Source organism: Pseudopodoces humilis, chromosome 7, assembly GCF_049639895.1.
Source record: "Pseudopodoces humilis isolate 2021_Gansu_Grassland_sample_001 chromosome 7, ASM4963989v1, whole genome shotgun sequence".
In the NCBI taxonomy this organism is placed as follows: Eukaryota; Metazoa; Chordata; class Aves; order Passeriformes; family Paridae; genus Pseudopodoces; species Pseudopodoces humilis.
The window spans coordinates 40,478,490-40,502,343 of NC_142206.1; the positions used below are offsets into that span (position 1 = coordinate 40,478,490).

Genomic DNA, 23,854 nt, shown 5'->3' on the forward strand with positions numbered 1-23,854 from the left:
GAGCACATACAGCAAAGAGCACCACACTCCGGGAAAGCATACACAGGAGGAAGCTTAATGGAAAATATGAAAGCGAAAAAAATGTGTTTGATGGACTTTTAATACAAAAAGGGGTAAGACAAGAAAAGGAGGAGGGGGAGATTTATTCACTGTAATAGGAACCAAATGTTGGCTGGGATAGCAGCTACAGTCTCACTCTTTCCCTGTAAACTCTTTTTTAGCGGCTTTACAAAGGCATTACAGGGTGCAGGGCTAATTTAGTGGTCCTGACTTAACTCCTGCCTCTCTAGAGAGAGGTAAGGAGTATGGGATTTTCAGAGGAGATCAGTGACTTTAATTACAGGCTCAGTCAAAAGCATAGTCTAGACAGATAACAGTGCCCATTTACTGATTTCATCCTTGTGTGCTACTGTTGCTATCCACCCGTAAAATGCAGAATCTGCTTGCATAAAGCATTAGAAAAGGCTTTATGTCTAGAAATAAATAGAGCCTGTAAGTCTTTTTCAGTTTGGTTTTCAATAAACTTGTCTACAGTGAAGGAGAAAAAGTAGAAGAATGTCGTTACAACTCATGTTCATCAGTTTGGTCCACTTGATTCATGCTAGGCTTTTTTTAGAATGGAACCTCCTCAATGAGGAGTACCTTTCCCACCTCTAAGTGATACAACACCACATCTAATTTTCTTGTACTTTGGGTTCTGTGAAGTGTGTATAGTCAAACCAGAAACTCTGCCTGGACTAGGATAAGTGATCAAATTTAAGATGGCGCTTAATACATGTTCTTAGTCTGAATGATTTAGCTTAATAAATGAAAATCAAGACAGTACAGTGAGGTAAATTAATTGGGTCCACCCTGTTCTATCTGAACTTCCTTAATTAATTAATACTTTAAAACTGGGGGTAGGGTGTGTGGGACCACACAACACAGTTCAGGCAGTTGCATGTCAGAGTTAAGCAGGTCATCCTCCCCAAAACTTGATTATGACAACAAAATGATACCAAGTGCCTGTTTTAGTCTTACTGTATGTATTTCTTGCTGTTAAAATATTTTTTGCAGGCTCTAACTGTGTTTGCAAGTGTGGAAATAGGTGCAAGAAACATGAAGCCAGAAGAGCCTTCCACTCAGTAAAGCTCAACCCTGTGTTTGCACTAATTGAGAGGAGAAAGGCTGTGTGATTTTGTTGGTCTAGATTACTTGGAGGAGATGTGCTCAGTTATCTTCATTACCTTTCCAGTGACCTTATGTGAGCCACAATAGGATGAAGACACTGAACTTTGCGGTCAGATGGCTGTTGGTTGTCTTCTTGATTCAGCCTTTCTGCTAGTGAGTTTCAGAGCTGCCACGTGTAAAGAGAAGGGGGAAAAAAGGTGTTGTTTACCTGCCAAGTATTTCCCAGATCAGAGAGACTGACAGTATTTTGTAATAGGCATGAGGCCAAGGATGCTACTAGGGGCCCAACAAAAATTGTCTCCACTGAAGGGTAAATACTTGATTTAATTTGCTGAGACTGGCACATTTAGTGCTTCTGATTGATAATACCAGCTAAATCAAAGAGTAGCTGAGATAGGTTAGGCCTTTCTTGAAGAGGTTTTCCAGTGCTCCATAATCTCATTCTTCCCTTCCTCTCCTAGACTACCAGAAGGCTATTTTGATGCACCTCATTTCTAACCTAGCAGGTTAGACACTTAACACTCATGACCTTGCCTGTATATGAAGACCTAGGATGTCAAAGGCACTTAATTCCTGATCTTCATTGCCTTTGTTATGAGAAGGTATGTTCCAAAACCCAGGTTTATCAATGGCGAGGAAACAGCAAGAATAATTTTCAGAAGCTAGGGAGCAGGAAAGAAATTATCCAGCAACATACAGCAGAAAAGAAGGAAGCCTGTGGATTTTGATAATAGTTGTAGAAAAAAAGTGAAGGAGCAAGGAGGCAGTGGGCTTTCCTTATATAGCTATTGTGGATGCACATCTGGAATAATAAAGTGGAAAAAGTTCAGAGAAAAGCAATTTGCAATCAAGGCCAGAAGGGACTGAGTTGAGGAAAAAGAAGGGACCTGAGTGTGCCAAGGCTGGCTGAGCTCAAAGGAGGCATAGTTCTAGTAGTGAAGGTTTAGTCCTGAAATAAGAGGAATGTCATATAATAAAACAGTGAAAACTAAAGTTTAATTGGGAATGTTTGGGAAAATTCTTCATCCTGAATGCATATTTGCTTGTGAAGTTGTGCAGCTGAGCGTGACACGTGGACTCCTACAGCCACTGAAACGTGTTGATCCTGCACCACAAGGAGATAAGCTGGATGCTTTTGCTCACAAATTTGTTTCTGAGTAAAATTCTTGTAACAATATCAGTTCTCTCAGCTGAAAGGGGGAATTGTGAGAATAGCAGAGGGGGACTCCAGACATTTTGTAGATATTGTGCATATTAAAATGTTCTGGAATGCTTGAATTGTGCCTCTGGTAGCTCTTACCATTAACCTGTGAATGGATTTGGAAATTGTAGTTAAATGCACAAAACTTTTCATGTTTTTTTGCCTAAACCAACTCAGTCCTAAGGTTTTGTGCAAGGGTATTATGCATCTTCTGTCTTCTTGTGACACAAAAATACTGATGGTAAGAGCCCCTTCTGTAGGTAAAAGTAGCTTGAGCTACTGGGAAAAGGGGGAGCTGAAGAACTAAGGCTGAAACTATTTCATGATGCCTCGTCAATAATAGAGGAAAGTTTGATTGATGGTGTGTGACAGAAACTCTGCTGCATCTCTACACTACATCTACCATGGGAGATCATTCATACTTTTCACTTTGAACTGGATTTGAACCCGAAATGCAGTTCTGCAGGTTTATTGTGCCAATGCAGCCTTAACAAGCAGCTCATTAACTTTAAAAGCTTTTCCTTGGCTTCTCTCGAAGAGTACAAAAGGAGATTGCAGGTCAGGTGATGGCATCCTCATTTTATACAGGCCAGCTGCTTCCTGCCCCTTCCCTGTCTCCAAGTACCTGTACCATGGCAAGTTCTGGACAGCTCCCAGTGCTTCAGATCTCCAAACTCCCAGGCTTAGCTTTTTTAGGAATATTCAAAATGCTTTGCTCGCCCCTGGTGTTTTGTGAAACTATTTTTCCTTACTTCTGTAACACAGCTCATGCTATGTTACAAAGCAGGAGATTTTTAGAGGCTTACATGTTCCAGCAATCAGAGCTACAGTCCTTGCTAAAATGTAGACTCTTGCTGACTAAACTGTGCCAAAATCACTCTTTCATAGACACTCCTGATAACAGCAGAGGCCAGGAGTGGACCACTCTCAAAGACTTGTTGCTCTGGTTTTCAGATTTTAATTTATTGCTTTTGAAGCTGAGGGGAAGGAAAGAGGAAAAAAGACAAAGAAAGGCCTCAAGGCAAGTGAGAGGCCCAAAACTCCTGCATCCCAGCCAGGACCCCAGCATCCTGGGCTTCATCCCACTCTGTTTATCATTACTCTGTAGCCAGTCCCAATCTAGGACCTATTGTTAGGGATGGAAGAAGCACACAGTGTGCCAAAGAAAATGTTCTGTGTTTTTCTGAGTGCCTGAACATAAGTCAGCAGGATGCTGGGAACTGCCACACTAGACAAAATCATTAGTTACTATGCCAACTACTTTCTAGCAGCTGGTACTCACTAAGGATTTAAGGATGAAAACTTCCTAGACTTGTCATACCATGTGAATGCCCTTTGGGAAGGAAACTGCTGCCCAAGATTGTCTTGCATTCTATGGCAAGGTGAGAGCACTGATTTATAAATGCACTGGGTTCCCTTATTGCCAGCAATGGCTCTTGTTCCTCCTTAGCTCCAGCCTTTACAGGAAAGGATGCAAAGTATTTTCATTGTCAGCTTGTTTCCTTGTTTAGTAGGAAAATAATTATTTTCTCAGTTTGCTAGACCTCCAGACATACTGATTTCTGCTATGATGCTATCAGTTCTCACAAACTAAGAAGGGTTAAACAGGAATATTCTTCATGAATGATGAAGCTTCATTTACACAGTAATTTGAGCCTAGTTTGCACTGCCTTTCAATGAGATGTAGACACTTTTCAAGTATTTCAAAAGTGCCTTCTTTGTGAGTGATATATGGAAAGCATCAGAGTACTTCATGAATTGGTATTGTTGCCTACCACACAGGAACTAGTATCAAGCAAGTGCCCAGCTGTGCCATTGGAAGAGGGCTTCATTTGAAATATAAATATAAGCCTGATGTGTCATTCTTTTAGTACAGACTTGCTGTTTGTCCTATAGTTTTTGTAACTATGAGGTCCTCAGTGACTGGTGTTCTGGGGTCTGGGCTTGTCTACAAGAATTGGAATTCCCTTCAAATTCTTTTGAAATGGAAACAGAAGACAGCTCTCTCCTTTCTTGTAAGAGCTGATAATCACATCCCTTCTGTTTGGAGACTGGATGTCATAGAGACTTTTTTCTGTCATCAATGAAAAAATGCATTAAAATTTTATTAGTGTTTAGTATTTTAGTACACTGACATTAGTTTCTAGTATAGGTGTAAGTAGTTAACTGCATAAAGGTTGCTTACATCAGAAAAGAGCTAACAAATCGGAAAAGGGAACTAGAATAGAAAGGTAGTTTAGAACCAGAAAACCTGGAGATGAATTTATTGTGTTCCAGCCCTTTTGGACTGGATCCCAATCATAATCACATTGTGATTTGTTGAAAATAATCTCGCAATCAAACCTGTATCTTTTGTGGTACAAAAAACTGCAGCACAGAGGTTTTATGCTGTCAGTGATTTGGAAGAGAGAATTCTGGCCTAGCCTTTATGAAAACTACAGTTGAAAGAAAGGCATACAGTGGGTTTCTTGCCAAGAGCACTGAGTAGCCTGAAGAGCTGCTGGAAAGACAGAATCTTGCTTACAAAGGATGGTCCATAATTCCAAAGGCTGAGATTTCCTGTGCATAGCGAAGGCCTGAATCCTGGCCAGGTCTCTAAACTAAGCAACTCATAAATAATTCTGAGCAAGCTGTGAGAAGATTGCTCACAACCAGCCTGGCTGACAAAATGAAACCAAATCTTTTTTGGTGGCACAGGCAGGAATTTCTATTTCCAATTTGCATGTGTGTGCATCCGTGCCTAAATCTGTTGTCTGTACATGTGAAGTAATGAATATTCAATCATTAGCGTTCAAACAATAATCCTGAATTGAAAACAAGCAGGTCGATGAGTACTGACTCTACAATCTTCATTTCCTTTAGGGGTGTGGAGATTTTTTTCTGGTTATTTTTGGCTTTCCCTAAAACAGTGTAAGTTTTGAGAAAGCTTTTAATTCAGTTTGGGGTATTTATGCAATCTCCCTAACAAGTGAACTCTTTAATATCCATTAAGGTGTGAGGTCCTCTACAGTTGTTTTGCAGCCTTCATTATGGTGCTGAACCTGTTGTAATTTCCTTAGGCAGAACTAATTTCTACTTCAGGGTGCAAAAGTGTTGTCATGCTTTAATAAATCATCCGACAGGCAGAGACTGAAAATAGGAGATGCTATGTGGTGCATTCCCATGAGCTTGGCAAATGGACTGAGAGCTGGAGCATGTCTCTGGCAGCACTGTTTTGAGTCTCAGATCCTAAGCCTGTTCCGTACCAGGGCAACATCACCTTAGTTGTAATATCAGCACTTGATAACTTGTTATGTGGGGACTTTACAAAACTGCAGATGAAAGATCTCGATATGAAAGTGGCCCCAAGATTGGCAAATACACTGGCTTTCTGTTGTCAAGTATTGTATGTTTATATTATAGAAGGTTGAAGTTGTCTTTTGCAACATAATGCATAAATGCAGAATAATGCATTTACTTTGATTTCTGTCTGTAAATAAGGAAAACCCATTGAAGCCAACAGAGGCACATTCAGAATGATTCTGCTGGCCATGAGGATAAAGTCTGCTTAGCCAAGCAACAATGTTATCAATATAGGCAATACAGAAAAAAAAGTGTTGTTTTGCTGTCATGTGGAGAGAAGGTATTGGAACTGCAGGGAGTTGTGTATAAGACTGTGCCACAAGAAAATCTTAGCCAGAGATTTGTGGTTTTGTTTGGTGTTTTTAAATTTAGTTCTTCCTAAAGGTTTAATAATGTAGTTTCAACAGTGCTTTCCTGCGTAAATTAAGCCAAGTTTACCTGGGCAATATTATGTCCAGTATATTGGTTGAAACTGAAAAAGTGAATTAAAGCAAGTAAGAAACCCAGTGAGAGAATCTGAGAGTTCACTGAACTGGACAAAGTTTGGAGAAAGGCAGCAATCTTGGTGCATTTTTAAAAAGTCAGACTTAAGTATTTTTAATTTCATAACAGTAAATCGTTTGCTAGATATCTCAAAACAAAAGAAATGAGAATCAGGGAAATGTTACTAAAATGTTGCCATTTAGATAGTGGCCCACACAGTACTGTGGACTGCAGTCGTTGCATGTTATCTCTGTGGCACAAAATCTGGCTATTGGCAGGTCCAGTTTTAGTGGAGTTTTCATTTATATCAGGTTTTTTTCCTCCATTTTATCTTGACTGTTACATTTTAGAAATAATTGCTCAATCCTGAGCTTCTAAGCATTCTTTTGAATCAAAGGATGAATTTTACGTATTGCAGGTTCTGAGCTGGAGGTAGATATGGGAGGAGTTGGAACAGGTGTTAGTTTCTAGAATTAATAGAACTTGAATGAATAGCTTAAAGAGTGCTTGAGTGAATTTTCTTATTTCTGAATATTTTAAGGGTTTGCGATGACAAAACTATTGGGGGAAGAAGCAACACGCTCAAGGCAAACTGTGTTACGTTTAAAGAATCTAGGTTGTAAGTTTTGATAGGTTCCTGAAGCAAAGAGATTGCTGTTAACTCTCTTGCCAAAACCATGACCTACACTCTAAATTGTGGCACGAAAGACACCAATTATCTTTTACATCCCAGTTACGTGTGATGTAGATAGGAAATATAAGGGAAGTCTGCCCTGGGAATCCAAAGGAAATATTTGGAAGGAGTGGCTGAGAGAAACATGTCAGAGATAACAGACAATTGGGAAGCTCGGGCATCGAGGCTTGAATGTTATATTAGCCAGTGTCAGGATTCAGTGGGTCGTACAACATCTGTCGTGTGAACACAGAATGTGTGAATTGCTGGGCTGTTATGGCCTCTTCAGGACACCTCGTGGTCCTGTCAGTCTGCCACCTGCTCTCTGCAAAGCCCCTCAGCCTTGTGTAGAAGTGTGGGGCTGCTGCCTTCTCGCCAAGGCTTGGAAACTTCAAAGCAAACTAGTGAGCTTCTCTTGGTACTTACCATGTTGCAGGCCACAGCTGAACTCCTACCATGTAAGCCTGGGCTGTAAGAGCTTCCTGTCTCTTTGCAGGAGGCCTTTTGTCCTCTAAGAAAAACTTGCATTTCTCTGAGGATGAAAGAAATGAGCCTATCTCACTCCCCCCAGGCCTTTTGGATTGTAACTGCATGGAGTCAGTATGTATCCTAGTTCCAGCCTCACCCAACCAGTCCTTCATCCTCTCTGTATGTTGTACTGCATGTCTGTTTCTATTCCATTGTCACTGCAGCATGCATGTGCTTAGTGTAAGCCTTGTGTTACTGTATTAAAGCCTCTACAAATCCAAATAAATAATTATCTCACTAGTGATGGGGGAATCAGCTTTTTTCCTGCTGCTATTCTGCCTGTTTTCAATGCTAATCAGCCTCAGAAATGTTCCAGTTTAGAGTTTTTATTCTCCTTTCCTTTTTTGTCCTCAAGAGAATGTCTAGTAATATAGTCCAGCCTATATTCATGGAAGTGCTTAGCAGGAAGCAGTTGGCACATGGCACCTTTAGCAGGTGTTGTACTTGCTAAAGCCACTTAATAAAAATTCATAGCTGGCTAAATATGAAGAAATTTTTTGGAAGCAGCAGTGCCTTATAGGCAGGAGTCCTTATATGCAGAGTGAAAAACATGGTGGCTCTTCTTTCCTCAGGGCTCCAGAGAATCATCATTTTGGCTTGGAAGGAGAGATGGAGACCAGTGTCTACAAGACAACACGGGGTCCTCTGGCACATCCCAGCTATCAGCTTCAGTTTGCTGTGCAACAACTTCAGCAGCAGAAACTTCAGTCAAGACAGCTGTTGGAGCAAAGCCAAGCACGACAACAGGTAACTAAAAAAAATCTTGCCTGGGATGTAGCAGTGCTGTCTGAGTCTTAGATGTGCAGAACAAACCTGGAGACGGTACATATGGCAGAGATTTTGTGAAGGAAGTAGCTCTTAAGTGCGTTGCAAGAAAAACAATGTTACTCGCAGTGATTTTGATAGCATTTTGATACTGTGGTTTCCAATAGCTTCTTCCATTATGTTGACATCTTAAGAGCTGGAGGAAATATGAAAAAGGGCTTGTATTATTGGTGTTCTGGATGACTCATAGATGCCAAAGGTAGATCATGGTGTGTGGAACGGCATTTCAATTCTGTGGGGAGAATCTTTCAAGGCTACAATGATTTAATTGATACACTTGTTACCTTACTTCGTTATTAGAGAGAGGGAAAGAGATAGAGATGTATTCTGAGTGATGTCCTAAAGGCTTCCTTGCTAAAAGGAGAAGGAAACCTTTGGGTGAACAAACCTACATTCAAAACAGCTTTGTCTTCAATAGCAAGGAGCTGTTTGTTAGCAGTCTGGCATGACTGGACTCCCATGAACAGACCTAACATGTGGAGGTCTGAACATCCACTCTCCCCCCTGTGAAGCAGATGATTCATTTGTCAGGGTCCTTGAGAATAGGTTATAGGCACGTTGCCCTCATCTTTTTCTGGGAACATCTTGAAAGAGAGGCCCTCTGTTTTTTGCTTCTTGCTCTCCTTCTTTCAAGGCCCTTACTTCGCCATGTAGTTTCCATCCTCAGCCTCTCTCACCTACAGTCTTCTTGCTCCCACTCAGTGCAGGAGGTCTTCCTTTCATCTCTGTCCACTGGGCTCTGGGTGGGCAGATGTGGCTGCTCATGAGCTCAGGAAAGTGCCATAAACTGGCTTGTGCCTGTGAGGAGGCTGGAGCTGGCCATGGGGCCTGGCTGAGCCTTCTTAACTGCTGACATTGAGCTGATGTTATTCTTGGCCTAGGGCAGAGCCATTACTCAGGAGTTTCTGTTAAAATGATTCTTTGTTAAACCTCCTCTCACCCCCACAGTGCCCCCCCTCCTTTCTCTCCTTCCATTCTTGTGAGCCAAGCATTTTGGAGTTGCTGTATTGAGGCTATTGCCATGCTGCAGGACTCAGGCTGCACTGAGTTTGACATTAATGAAGAAAAAAACTTGCTGAACGTGGGGACCTTCAGACTTTCTGTCATGAATAAAATATGATCTTAATAAAATGATTGTCTCTTGGACAATTCCTGTCCAAGACACTGTATGGAGCCAGCTATCCCTCTTCTTCCAATCAAAGTTGCATCAATCCTCTGATGCCTACTCTGCCAGTCATGGCACTACCTTTGTCTTCTCCTACACCCTCTCTAGCTTTCTGTCACTGACCTCTTCCTTCTGCTAGTTAGCTTCTCAGACTTTTGTCCTTTAACTTGGCCTTTCTAAGAACTGCCTTCCCTTGTCTGCTGCTTATGCATTCACTGACCTACATCTTCACTCTCAAATTGCTTTGACTTCTGCACCATCCTTTCATGTTGACCCTCATTTGTCCTTCCTTTTTAGCTAGAGTTCATGTAGCTTATCCTAGCCTGCATGGCTTTACCACATTTCCTTGTCAGTGTCACCTATGCTACCTATCTCCCATTGCCTGCTGTTTTGTTTCTCTTCCTTCCCATGTGTTGAGATCTGCTCCATCCTTTGTTGTCTTGCCTGCTACATTCAAAGTGTCAGTCTCCCCTCAGCAGAAGAAATATATTCCCCAAGACTGAAGGCCTATCTCTTGAAAGAGTGTCATCTCTCTCTTTTGGGGAATGCATGCAGAATATCTCTGAGACTGTTTCATCTGATTGTTCAAATTCTTGTTATGGTTAGAAGGCAGACTAGCCATTTGTCAGTAGCTGAAGTACATCTATTAATTAATATATCTTGACGTACACCCTGGGTGTGGTGTAACCACGCAATTTAACTAGATGCCAGTCTTTCCTTCTGTCTCTAGCAAAGGGGCTAGTTACATGTATGACTATATATATGTGATCAAGTAACAGAAGCACTGTGATTAATAGCACAGCAAATGCTTCTCCCGTACATAAACCAGTTCAGTATGTTAGAAATGAGATGAATGCACTGGAAATCATGGGTTTTTCTAGTCAAGTATTTGTGTCATAAGAATCCCTCTATCTACCATGCAGTAGATCTATCCTACCATGTGTGTTAACATGAAGGCTTGTTGTGTGCTTTGTTGCAGCACCCACTCTTGGCTGAGCACTTTCCAGACATGTAAGAATGATGATGATTTCTCCAGGCATTTAACAATCTGCAGAATATCAAATACTGTGTGGGTGGAGGAAGAGAAATAATAATGAATAGTTTTCACTCACTGTATGCAGAAGCTAGTTCACACAGTGTAGTGCCATAGAAATAGACCTTTGATAGAATAGGTACTTGATTACTTGGACAAAAAGAAAAACACCAAACTGATTGGATGAGAATCTAACAAACACATAGGTGGAGTGATATGGACAAGGAACAGACACAGTACAGACCTTGAGAAAAGTGAGCAAAAATAGAAAGGGGAAGAGTTTGAAAGTAGAGACAAGAAGCTTAAATCTGATATCAGTAAAATCAAGGAACAAGAATTACAAAATCAAACCAAAATACAAGAAAAACAGGCTTATAACAGTATTTTTAATGTTTAAAGGAGACTTCATGTGACACTTTATGACCTAGATGTTATTATCACTGCTGCAGTTGGCAAGACAGTTAATATACCATCATTGTTTATTCTCTAATTGTTTCCTGTACTGGAAAGATGCCATCAGCTATTAGGGAGGTTCCTTCTTTGTGTGGCTATGTTCTGTCTGCTTAGCCTAGCATCTACTGGGGTTAAAATTTCATGCCAAACATTTCACATGGGAAAAAAAGCTAAATTAAAACAAGGGAAGTACAATTGTATGGTGGAATGATCCCTGTCAGTACTGCTTACATCAAAAAGGCTCATGTTAAATAAGACATGAATCATGTTAATGAGTTGTGTGGGCAGTTATGTGATCGCATTTTCAATTACAAATTTAAGAACATTTTATGCTGTAGAAGATTAGGCTAAATTAATCTTAAATAATTCTCCTCTCAGTCATTTAAAAATTGTATGTCCCCCGAAATATTCCTCATTTTATGAAGTTCAGCAAATTTTTGTCTTTTAATATTTGTGAATCTCTTCTGACATCCTTACCATTTATTTAGATCTGACTGGAAATGCTGAGTGCTGTGAATAATAGTCCTAGTATTCCTAGGACTATATTATTGCTGCCTGTGGTTACAGGGCATCTTTGAATGCAGCCTCAAACATCATTAAACTTTTTTCTAAACTGTTATATATGGAACTGCTGTCAGATTTGCAGTGTCTCTTTTCCTTCAGTTTCTTGTTCATTCTTGTTTTCAGCTTTCTTTCTCAGATTGTTTTCCCACTAAATGTGCTAATTGCAATTTTTCCTATTTGAGTCTTGTGATACTGATGAGTCAAAGTCTCAGTGTAAGTAAAACAGAACAACCATTCTGAAAGCAGTAGTCTGAGCTGATTTATACCAGCTGAAACTTTGTCCCTGTGTTTCTGATCCTGTCACTATTATTAGAATTATGGTAACGCCCAGATGTATTAACTATATTTCCAGTGCAATAATACAGCCCAATCCTTGCCCTAGAGAGCTAGCAGTACCAAGAGAAATAAAACAGAGGGCAGCAAGTCAACTGAATATAGTATATTTTTTTCTTGCTCTGAAGAATTTACCAAAGAGGACATGGTTCAGGACAGTCTGTGCATACCTTGAGCTTGTTCTTCTTTAAGACCCCAAGATACTCTCCTTAGTGCAGTTTAACACTGTGGTAGTTAATAGTACATTTTGAACCTGCTCTTTATTGCCACTTTTTGAATTTTCAATTCAACTGATCATTGTATCCAAATTGATTTAACTGAATGCATTAGTATGTGTTAAAAAGAATTTCCACTAAACAATTTATGACTGGAAAGGTCTTTCAAGCCTTTTGATTCTTTATATTTTTGCAATGTTTTCTGAAATACAATTTTTTCTCTAAAAGTGGTGGCTTGTGTTTTGTTGGGTTTGCTTTTTTTTTTTTTTTTTAACTTAAAACCTCATTATTGTTTATTGCTTATAAACATCTCAGTTTGCAGTCCTAGGGACTGGGAACTAGCTACATGGATCTTTATGCAATACATATGTGCGTGCATCTGTCAGTTCTCGTACACTACTGAGTATCTCATCTTTTTCAGATTTGCTGATCCAATTGAATGCAAATGACTGTGGGATAGAAATCTCACAGCTATGTTTCATACCAATTTCATTAAAATCAAGAGCCATATATCTGGGAAGGGGGTTCAACTACTGTTCCCATTAAGGCAGAGGCTGAGACCACTCCTAATTAGACAGCACAAAATCAACACAAGAGTGTCCAGACCCATGAAGGGAGGCATAATTTGGGATATGCTTTATATTAGATAGTGTAAGACAGATTCACAGGAAATGAGTTTTATTACCTCCTCTGGTCACACAATGAACATGTCTTTGCTTGCAATGTTTGTTCCATTACTGTGCTAGGAATGGGTGTTAGATACAGGGGTGGTAAGTGCCAGGAACATTCTTTCTGTTTTTGAAGATCATTAATATATCTAGCTTTTCTTCAAAGTACTACAATACCTCTCTGCTTTTAATCACTAACAGCCTAAACATAGCTGCTACTGACTAATACTCAAAGATGTTCATTGTCCTTATTGACAAGATGTACACATTGAGATTTTCTAATTAAAAATTTTCTTTTTATTTGTACAGGTAATACTTTGTGTATGGTGTTGTTAAAGATGTTGAAGCAAGGAGATATTGCTTCAGTCTGTGACACAGGGAAAAATACTTTCTCTATCGGAGCTAGCTTTCTTCATAGACAAGACAGGGTTAATGCTGTTAATGGAAATTTTAGCTAAAACATCTTACAGCTTTTTTAGTATTTTTCAGATTTGTAGCCCTAGAGACTTGTTAAGGTAGCAAATGTCTCCTCAATATCAAGTTAAATCTGCCAACCTGGGAACTGTAATTGAAAGTTTTTCACTTGAAGCAGCAGTAGTTGTAGGGTGCTACCTGCTTCAGAACTGCATCTATCAGGGTTTGTCTAGGCTTCTGATCTCCCTAGACCCTTAATCTTAAGAATCCCGAGTGATAAGGTCTGTCTCCTATGTTTTGGATGTGCTTAGAGCTTCCCAACTCTTCCTTTGTGTGGTGAGGCTCTGTTCTCCTCAGCTGTCCTCTTTACTTGCACAGAAGCTTCTCCTGGTTTCCTGTTCTGTCCCTGTGGAGTTTGCAGAAGGGCAGTATAGCTGAATCCAGAAGCTGTGGTCCTTGTCAGCTTCCAGTCTCCCCATCCTTGCATGGAAGACAGCCAGAATCTCAGCACAGTGTGGAGACAAAGGCATTTTCAGAAGTCTGTAACCCCCAAGAAAAACATCCATGACCTTTCTTTAGGCAGGTTTCAAAATAGTTTTTGCTGATCAGACTTTATTAGAGCATCCATGCTTGCTATTTCTTTAGAGTCACGGACCTCCTTATCAAGGCATATTAACACAGGGAAAGGGTTATGACCGTATGCATTGTGAACTCCAGGATCTTAGGTATTTCGTAACAAGAAAAAGAACTCACATGAAGAATGCATAATATTAAAAGAATTTATAGGAAAGATGGTTAATATAATTTCACAGTGAAATGTCACTACTGAATAAGAAGTGGGTGCAGTGACTTGAGGGTCTCTATCCCAACCCTATGATGTGTCAGGCTCTGAGATGCAAGAGACTAAACCAAATTACATTTTAGTTTGTTTTTTCTGGGGGGAGGTGGGGTGTGGCTGCTATTTTCCAGACTTCTGCACTTGTACTAGCTTCCTTGTTGAGAATCTGGAAGCTGCAATCAAGGTAGAGCTTTAGGGAAGGGAGAGGTTAAGAAGGATTGGGAGCTCAAGGGTGTCTTGTCAGTGAGTTCTAGTTAGGAAACAGGCCTGTTTTGGCTCCTGCACTTCCTTCTCTCCCTAGAATTCTGCCTGTCAGAAACGCCTTCCCACACACCACTGTTCTGCCATTTGCCAGAGAACTGCGGGGGAGAGGGGCTTTTCCTGTCTGTGTGCTGAGACTCAGCCAGCTCTCAGACTGTGGTTTTTTCTGGAGCCTGGAGCCCATTTGCTGTGGCTTTGTGTATTTTCCACAGGAGGAGAAACTGAGGACAAACTCAGTGAAGGATGCTGCTCCCAGGGTCACAGTGAGGGCTCAGCTCTTCCCCTTATCTCCTATCACTGACCTCTAGATGCCAAATTATAAGGTTAAAGTATTGCCTCTGTGCTGGGAATCTGACTGACTTTGAGGAAAGACAAAACAGAACTTCCAGCAGGTTGTTCCTTTCTGAAGAGTTTAGCAGTCTGCAGAGCTCCCATAGAGGAATATTCCCCAGTCCCTGCTTTGCCAGGCCATTGCTCAGTTCTCCAGTGTCTCATAACATGCAGATCCTTTTGTTCCCTGTGTCATATTTCCAACATGCTTACTCTTCCACATGCTATAGGAATGGAAATTTTTTTCTGTTCCCTGATATTACTGGTGATTTCCTTTTTGTCAGTGGTGGACCTAAGTTCCTTTTTCAGAAGAAGGTGCCCTAGAGCTTTTCTGCTATTCCAAGTTCAATAACCAAATAAGTAGCATTGTATCATCTTCCCCATAACCTTTCTCTTTCCTAGAACTGTGTCTCAACCCTACCTCCCACATAAAGAATAATTTAGCAAAATAATGCAGAAAGTCAATGTAATGAATTCTTTACTTCTTTCTGGATGGAAGCCCACTGCAGATTGAGGATTGGCTTGTTTTTAAACTCCAGAATAGTAGAGTTCTGTGGCAGTAGTGAGGTGGTCTACCTTCCTAGAAGCTAGTCCTGGCTTCCAAGGGCATAAAATTCACTGACTTAACAACTTAACTTTTTATGTGTGGGACTTTCCCTGGAGCCCTGGGATGCCTTCACCAGGCAAATATTATCCCTCACAAAAATGTCACCCACCTCCATCAGCATTCTCAGCAATGTTCACAGAGGTAATCACCAATTACGATGGGATTTTCTTCTTCTTTTACCCAGGCTGCTTTTGCCAACTACTCACAGTCGAGCACCAGTCATATATCTATGCCAGCTGTCTCTGATGCCCACAAGACGTCAAGTGCCACTTCTAGTATCCAGAAGGCATCCAGTTTGCACAAAGTGATGCCATCCCAGAGTACAGCTCCTCAGCTGGTTCCAAAGCCTCCAACAAACCACAGACAGGCAGTGATCAGAAAGGCTGCAGCCCAGAGGATTTCCAAGTAAGTTTTCTCTCTTCCATCCACAATAGGGAGTTGGCATTGCCTCCTCTGAAAATGAATATTGGAGAGGAAACTGTCTACATCTGACTCTGACAGATCCTTCTGGCTGTGCTGTCCAGGATAAATCTCAGAATAACCTGAGTTGTGCATACTGAAATAAGCATTGCACTGTGTTGCAGTTGTGTTACACAAGGGTGTGGAAGGTAACTGTAACATCATACAAAGGTAAGGACATAGGAACTGTCAGACTGATCCCAGAGTGGGATTCAGTAAGGTAAATACGAGTTGCTAGTGGCATTTGGATGCCCAGGGCTATTCCACCTGACTTCCAACTGCTCTTCCAGATGAGTACAGGTCTTCTGTAGATCTTGTGTTGCATCTGTCAGTCCTATGCAGATGTCTCAACTTAAGAGCACCAATTACATCTATGTTGAGGCACTTAAGTCACTCCCTCTGTGTAATCTTTGATGGGGGCTTGAATCTGGTAGGTAAGAAAAGGGTGCCAAAAAAAAGCCAAAGCAAAGCAACAAAGCAATTCAATACCTTTAACAAGATAATCTGCCCCTGAGCCAAGTTTTCCCATAAATTTAACACACCACGTTGTATTTAGGACCTCAAGCACAAGTGTTTATTTCATTTGAAATGTTTATATTATGCCTGATGTAATGATAGTTTTCTCATTAACTGTAGAAATCCTTCTTTTAACTTTTAGTAAGCTTTTAGTTAAATGATGCTTGCTATTTTAAGGTAAGTGGATGGATTTGACAGTTATCTTTAAAAACAAATGCTATCTTTAAAAACAAACAAAAATATTCATCATTAAATTTTGCTTACTGATTGTAAGTTTCCTTCTTTACCATTTCTTGGTATGTCTTCCCTTTTGTGCATTATGAGAAAATGTGAGCAAGGCTTCTGGGTTTTTTTCAGCTTCCTCAACTCTCTGTTTATCTCCTCTTAAATGGCAGAAATGTTTTAGTCTAAATCCTTCATCAGGTTTTTCCTCATATATCCTCAGACTTGTTTCATCCTGAAAAATTGATTTCATAACTTCCTTCCTTGTACTTATTCTACAGTCAGAAGAGCTGTAAAGCTTTCAGAGCAAGCTCCTGTGAGGTTTCCTGGTTCTGTTTTCACTTCCTGTTTAAAGAGAGAAGTTTTAGTTTTAGATTACTGATGAAAGACACCTTATGAAGATGCAGTCACTGTGTGTGAATCAAATCTGGAATTGCAAGGCGTATTTAGGGAACTTGGACAGAGCTGCTTTGGGGAAGTTTGTGTGTTTGCTGCCTGTACCCTTGCTATCTTAAGAGATAGCACTCAGAATTAATCCCCTGAAACTATTTAAAAAGAAAACAAGATGTTAGTAAATTTTGTCAGCTCAGCAAATGCAGATGTGAGCATCAGGTCTGGCAGGTATGCTCTGGTAGCTTTGCTATCTGACTTCTTTCATGTTGGGTGACTCTTGTTAGTACAGGTGACAGACTGTGTCAGTGGGTTTCTCTGCTGGGCAGCAGGGATGTGTATTTGAAGATGCCGGTGTGCTGTGCTCACTTCTTGGCAAAGGAAATGTTTATCCTTGTGAGATGGAATTGCAGCTCCTTGGACAGACTTTACTTCGCTGCATTTTTGTGGTTTCTGCTCTGTGACAGGCAGGAGTGTGGGAAAACCGGAAAAAGTTCAGCACCAAAAATGCACAGAAGGGGGAAAAAAAGCAAAAGATTCCTTCAGAATTTCAGAAAACTAATCCAAGTATTGAAGGCTGCAAGAAACCACTCCGGAAATATTTTCCAAGTTGCCTTTCAGTCTCCAGCACAAGGCTCCAAACCCATTCTTGCCATTCATGGGATCTTGCAGTAACATTTTTTCACTTACATGGAAAACAACAGTGCCTAGCTATATTTCCAGCACTCTGAGAGCTGATAGTTTAAAAACTGCTGTGTCTCAGGCTAATTTAATCCATTCATTGTTGTCAGGAAAAGACCAGATAGACATCTACAGAGAGGAGTGAATGTGTCAAAGGAATATAGAGGGAAAAGATGTCTTGCATGCTCCAGCCTGTTTTGTGCAGTCCCGGATAATTTGTACAGAGTATTCTCGGATACATTTTGTAGTCTGCTTTCAAAAAAGTCCAGTGGTAGAAACTCTACTGTGTGCTCTAGGAATCTATTTAAGAATCTAGACAACCTTTTAATCAGCTAGTTTCTCCTGATGTGCTATCTGAATTTTTCCTTTGTTTCAGCCTGTTGTACCTTGTTTCTCCTTCCTGAACCCTAAACACTTTCTCATGTAAATACTTTCCATCTTTTGAATATCCTTTTACTTCTTGGAGTAATCTAATTTTGCTTAGACTTGTTGAGGTTTTGTTAACCTCAGATAGTAGTTCTACCTGCCAAGTCCTTAATTGTCTTGAATTTACTGTATTTTCTTCAGTTTGGCAGAGTGCTTGGAGTGTGGCACCCAAAATTGTGCCTTTCCAGTGATACTACCATGCCGATAGGTTATGACATGGTAAATATCCCTCTCCATAACATCTTTTTGGCTGCTTCATTTGCCTGTCAGGTCACTTTTGGTTTGCTGTCTTCTCTCTTTCGCTAATACTTCTCGGCTGTTTTTCTGATCTCTTTCCTCAAAGAGGATCTCAAGGCTATGTATTATTTCTACAAGACTCATTGAAACTAATCCCATTCTGTTGTTAAAGCTCTCATGTATCTTTCTCCCCCCGTATATTTCAGTAAGCCAGACATTATTTCTGTTTGCTCTTGCACTGCCTGGCTTTTGTTTCACATCTTGATAAAGATCATCTCTTTAAAGTTGTTTCTAGAATTTCTCCAGAGACAGGACTATGATGACAAAACTAAAATCAGCTTTGTCTCTTTGACTTATCTCTTCCTTGCATCCGTTATCAATTCTCTCCCAGCCAGCACACATGGCTTCCAGAAAAGGAAGAAACAAGAAGTAGAAAACTCAACTACAAACAGAACAAGATGCTAAAGATGAACATTACTGACTAATTGAAAAACTGTCTAGTAACTTGGATGCTTTCCTGGTTGAAGTATAAAGGGAAAAAGTAATGGAACAGTCAGACAATTCAGGCTTGTCTTTTCAGTTCCTGGCTTCTCTTGTTTTTGTGAAAGGTGGTAGGTTGACTTTGTAATGGATTGTGTCCAAAGCAGGCTCCTTGCTTAAACTAACAGAGTGGAAAACTGGGACCCATATTAAAGTGGGGAAAAAGACTAACTGAGAGAAATGGTTTAGTATGCAGCTCTGTGCTGAAATATGGTGCCATAAAATGGTCTCATGGGGCTCCATAGTTTTGATTAAATGTGCTCATATCACTAATAGATAGTTTTTGAACAGCTAACACAACAAGCTCTTTTTTCTTCCCCAGAGTCAGACTGGGTCTTTCCCACTGCTCATGTTGCCACTACTATTGACAGGTCTGTGAACCATGAAGAGACCTGCTGATATTTTGAGATAGAAATCACAGATACAGTATTTATAAGCGGTGGAATGAGGCAGATGTTCCCTGGAAGCAGTATTTGTTGTATGGAATCTTCACATTACAGATGACAGCATGCAAAGTAAAAAAATACATTAGCTCAACTGTTCACCAGAGTGTACTGGTGGTAGATGAAAAATCTTTCAGCTTTTAGGAATGACTAAGTCGTAATAAATACACATTTCTGTGCTATCATTCACATAGTAACTTTTCAAAACCTCTCATTGACAGTGTCAAGAAGAATAAGGCTTTAAACAACCTGTGAACAGATCCATCAGTCAAAGAAAACATCTCAGAAAAATTGATCCGTCAATATTAGACCACTGTATATAAGGAGAAGAAATGCTAGGTAGGGAAAAGGAATATACTGTTCAAGATATTATCAGGGAGAGACCAAGAAGATCGCCAAGTTTACCAGCAGTAGACTGGAACATTACAAACTGTTGGGGATATTGATCAGCATGGCATAATTTCTTGTGCTTAACATCTCTGTAAATGTCATAACAACTCTGTTCAGGAAGCCTTTTGAATTAAATATTCCTTTCAAGTCCCACCACCACAGCACTTTCTTTCTTTCTACCATGTTCTCTTTTGTTTTACATGGTGCTAACAGTAGAAGAATCAAAGTTAATTCTCTATTGTGACTAGTACAGAAATAGGGTAGAGGGTTCAAGGTTCAGGAAAGCTATCCCAGAGTGGGGATGAGTCCTGACTGCAATTGGACACAGAAGTAGCCAGCTTTTCTAGGATATGCTGGCCAAGCCTAGCAAATGTGCCAAAAGCAGATGATAATAACAGAATGAGCCCTGTAAAACACTGTGGCTCTGTTTCGTATCCTGTCTTGCCCATACATGAGGTGTCTTTAGTGAGCCAGGTACATCACACACATAAACTGAGTGCCCACTGAAAAGAGGACAGGCAGTAGGACACACATCTAACAGTTACTGGAACCCCTTTGACTGTTTTGCTACTGCTGTACTGCAGCATGCTTGTTTTTTCAGCTCCTGAATGTCTGGGTTAATCAGGCTGCCTGACCCTTAGACACTTTCGGCAGTAAAAGCAGTGCATCTGAGAGACATGTCTTGATTTAACACCCTGACACAGCTGGGCTCACTAGACCTGTAGCTCGTAGCCCTTGGCTAGCCTCAGATCATACACACGTTACGCATGCAGGGGTACCCCATCCAAGAACAACAGAGGAGTAAACTGCTCTGCATCTTTACATCTGTTGCTGTCCTCTTGTCAAGCCTGGGCTTTTTGTGATGTGAATATGTTAGTGTCATATCTGTCTGGTTCCACTGGACCTTTAGATGGATCTGTAGCATCCCAGAAATAGGTTGTTAAAACAAAGGTGTTCAAAATTCAGTCAAAAAAGTATTTCTCTTTCACCTGTGGAGCAGAATTTGCAGTCCAAGGCTGGGCAGCTTAGTGCTAGTCTAGTACCTAAATTAAGAAAGCCAGTATCAGCTTTGAGGAGGAGTTAGCTGTATAGGGGATGGAAAAGAGCAATGACAGATATCTAAATGGAGGGGACAGATGGGACTCTTTTTGTTAGTATTGAAGAATAAATAGAGAACATAACAATGGATTGCACTGGAGAAGGGGAAGCAAAAACAACACAGACATTAAAAGTAGGAAACTGAGAAAAGGCAGTAGGATTTCAGCCAACCCAAGGAGGAAGAAAGTGGAAAGGGATGACATCAGTTTAAACAGTGAATATGTTCTGGCACTGAAGCTTCCACCAGGACAGCACAAAGAGTATGAGGAAGTAAGCTTAGAATGGTGGGACATCCCAGGAGCAGACCTTAGAATGAGCTCTCAGAATGAGGTGACTGTTGAAACTGCAAGAATCAAGGTACCTAGCACTGTGGGTAGACAAGAGAAGGGCAAGTCTGTAGAGCTATTCTCTGAACAATATGGTAGAAGAGTGACAGTTCCCTGTTTAGCTTTCTTATTGTTGTACTTGCTGGCATTCTTGATTACTTTTTCAATTACTAGTCTTGCATTCTGCTTACAGAAGGGTGAGCTGAATTTGGCTATCAGTTGTGCTGTGTTAAAGTGGACAAGCTAATTATGAGCATGGAACTTCTATGTAAAAAGCATCAAGATCCATCTGGATTCTCAGCTCCCAGAAGGACCATGCAATATCAGCACAAAAAAACCCTTAAGTACAAATCTATAATTCTCTCCAAGAGACAACAAACACAGAAACAGGCACCTCATTTGACAATAGCATTTCCAGTTAAGGCTGACTGAAGTAAGGGGTTGTGGTATGCAAATGTATTTGCATCCCTCTCCCTTCATGTGTGGACTCCATTTCACTGAAATCCAGCTGAAATAAAATTCAGGGGTCCCTCACAGACCTTTTAGCTGTCAGAAACACCTGGGTTACAGGCAACCTGCTGATCTTGAAACATGTAAGCAAAAGGTTTCAGATAAAACCATAGAAACTGCACGTGTTTAAACAACGATTTAAACAGTGAATAACAGTCCATTAGTTTTCAGGGCATCCCATGGGGATTGGAGATTATGATGCTCTTCAGGAGAAGAGCTGAGAGCAACTGTAACACCGCAGAGGTGAAAGAGTGAAGAACAACTCTGGCAGACATGAGTGCACATACCCAAGTCTGTAGTTATTGGAAATGAGTTGGGCCAGAAGGAAGAAAAGCAAGAAAGAGTAAGGGAGGAGGGGACAAACCAGGAATAGATGGATAATTGTATAGATTTTTAAGGACAGGATAGACACTTACAGCTGTATAGCTTGCCCTTCTCTTGTGAGTAGACCAAATTTTTCTGCAGGAGAACATGGTCTCAGTTTGGTAATGAATCTTTGTGCGTTAAAATGCAGTTGTCTCCAGAATATAGTTTTGCTGTAAGTCAAGTGCTGAGATCAATGCAGAGGGATTTGCATAAGGTATCTGCTTGAGGAATGGCACTGGATTACTGAAAATTAGATGCATCCTGTGTGTCTCAGTTTGCAAGATAAGTGAGAAATCTTGGCAAAATGAGCTCTCTCTGCTGCAGCAAGATGCAAAGATTAACTCTTGAATTTAGCATGTTTTGACAGCATGTGCATTTCTGTGCAACAGTTGCCTAATCACTTTAATTCAAATCATTGGACTAAGGTGACTACATCATTACTAGTTGTGATGTATGTTGGTGGTCCAATACAATTTACTATCTTCTTTATTCTCCAGAATCAGCTTCCAAGGTACATGAGAAAATTAAGTGTTTTAGTCACACTGAAGTTTTCCTGGTGGCTTGACTGTTCATTTGTCCTGCTCTGCTTTTTTGGAGTCAGTTGCTGTCACTGCCTTTTTCATACCACGTTCAGGCACAGCTTCATGGTTACAGAGCCAGTAAGATTATGTAAACTAGGGGAATTCTCATTTTTTTGTTTAAGACTTTTATTCTTCCTTGCTCTATTACTTCTTATCTCTGTCTGATTTTATGGTTTTACCTCTTAGGGTCACCTCCACTGAAAAGCAAGTGAATGGATTCCAGAACAGCCTTCACAGTGCTGCATCCTGTGAGCCGGGAACATATTCCACAGGTGAGTGACAGTGCCAAAGACTGTGAAAGTGGGGGTGGGCATGCTGGGATGCTTTCATCTTTTTCAAGAACTGGCAGGGAAAAAACTATCAGCAATAAGAAACACAGCTGCCTCTTCTACATGTAGCGGTTCCTAGGTAACAGTCTGGGTTCAGCTGTGCAGGGAATTTATACCCCCTGGGATTAAAAAGACTAAACAGAAGGGAGCAAAGGCTGAGTTTCATAGAGTTGGAAGACCCTTTAAAATATGGCTGGGGAGAAAAGAAACCACCTTGGCTCAAATGGTTCCTTTTTGCTTTAGACTTCGGCTCAAGATGCTCTCTTGTTCAAGCTTGGCTTGTAATAAAGGCCAGGACATTCTTTACATTTTTCTTTGGTCTTGCAGAAAAGCTCTTAGTGCAGAAAGACATAACTGAGACTTGTGAATCAGCTGCATAGTGAAGTCAATCAGTAGAGGTGAAAGTATCCGATGGAAAATCGGAGAGTTACAGAATCAAATATTTGTCGTTCCCTAGTGGCTAATTAATTCAGACAGGTTTATCTGCTGTTAAGTTCTCAGCAAATGAGGACCCAATCAGTTTTTCATTTATGCAGGCCTATTGGCAGGTAGAGCATAGTCTTGTAAACCCATATTACCTGTGGCTCACAGTAATTTGTGGTAGTGCTATAATGGAATATACGGACACATTATGTTCCAGAATGCTTTGAAAAATTATGTTTCTGACCTTCTGTTTTGCAATGGAACTGTGAAAACATGACTTAAGTATCACTAGTGCAGTGACCTCTGTGTTTTCAGAAAAGAAAAGTTTGTGGAGAGGTGAACTACCCAGTTCATCTCTTGGATATTTATTTCTGAAACTTAAAATATGACATTTCAATTTTTTATGTCAGTGATTTTTTTGCTGATTTGCTAGCACAAACATTCAGCTAATGCACTTAACATACAGTTCCAAACTGCCTCCCACACTTTACCACCTGCCAAAAATTCCAGTTATCCTACCAGAAATTTTATAGGATGAATGGCCATAGACAATATAAAACACACTATAGTACATTGGAATGTGATAGTGTACTCTGGCATATAATGATTATCAAAATAAATAAAATTCTGTTAACCCTGTGTTATATGCATAGCTGAATCAAAAGTTTTGGTCTACTGCATAGTGTAATTTAAGTTTTTAGTAAGTGTATAAAGCAAGGTGACAGATAAATTTAAAAGTAAATGTAAAAATCAAGTTCTCAATGTATTGACAAACTGTTTTGTTGAGTGGACTTACATGAAGGTGTTTGTGTGC

General features: G+C 40.4%; 1 protein-coding gene across 8 annotated transcripts in view; it reads left to right on the plus strand.

Annotated features, from left to right (window-relative positions):
* TTLL5 (tubulin tyrosine ligase like 5) overlaps positions 1-23,854 on the plus strand; it is a 126,287-nt gene that overhangs the window by 93,496 nt on the left and 8,937 nt on the right. For 7 of the 8 annotated variants that reach the window (XM_014249818.2, XM_088058183.1, XM_014249819.2 and 4 more), the window contains 3 exons: positions 7,970-8,144; positions 15,288-15,508; positions 22,475-22,560. In XM_014249818.2, coding sequence (XP_014105293.2) covers positions 7,970-8,144; positions 15,288-15,508; positions 22,475-22,560 — 482 coding nt within the window. Of the gene's footprint in view, positions 1-7,969; positions 8,145-15,287; positions 15,509-22,474; positions 22,561-23,854 lie in introns of those variants that run through there. The other variant, XM_088058187.1, reaches the window with a different exon arrangement.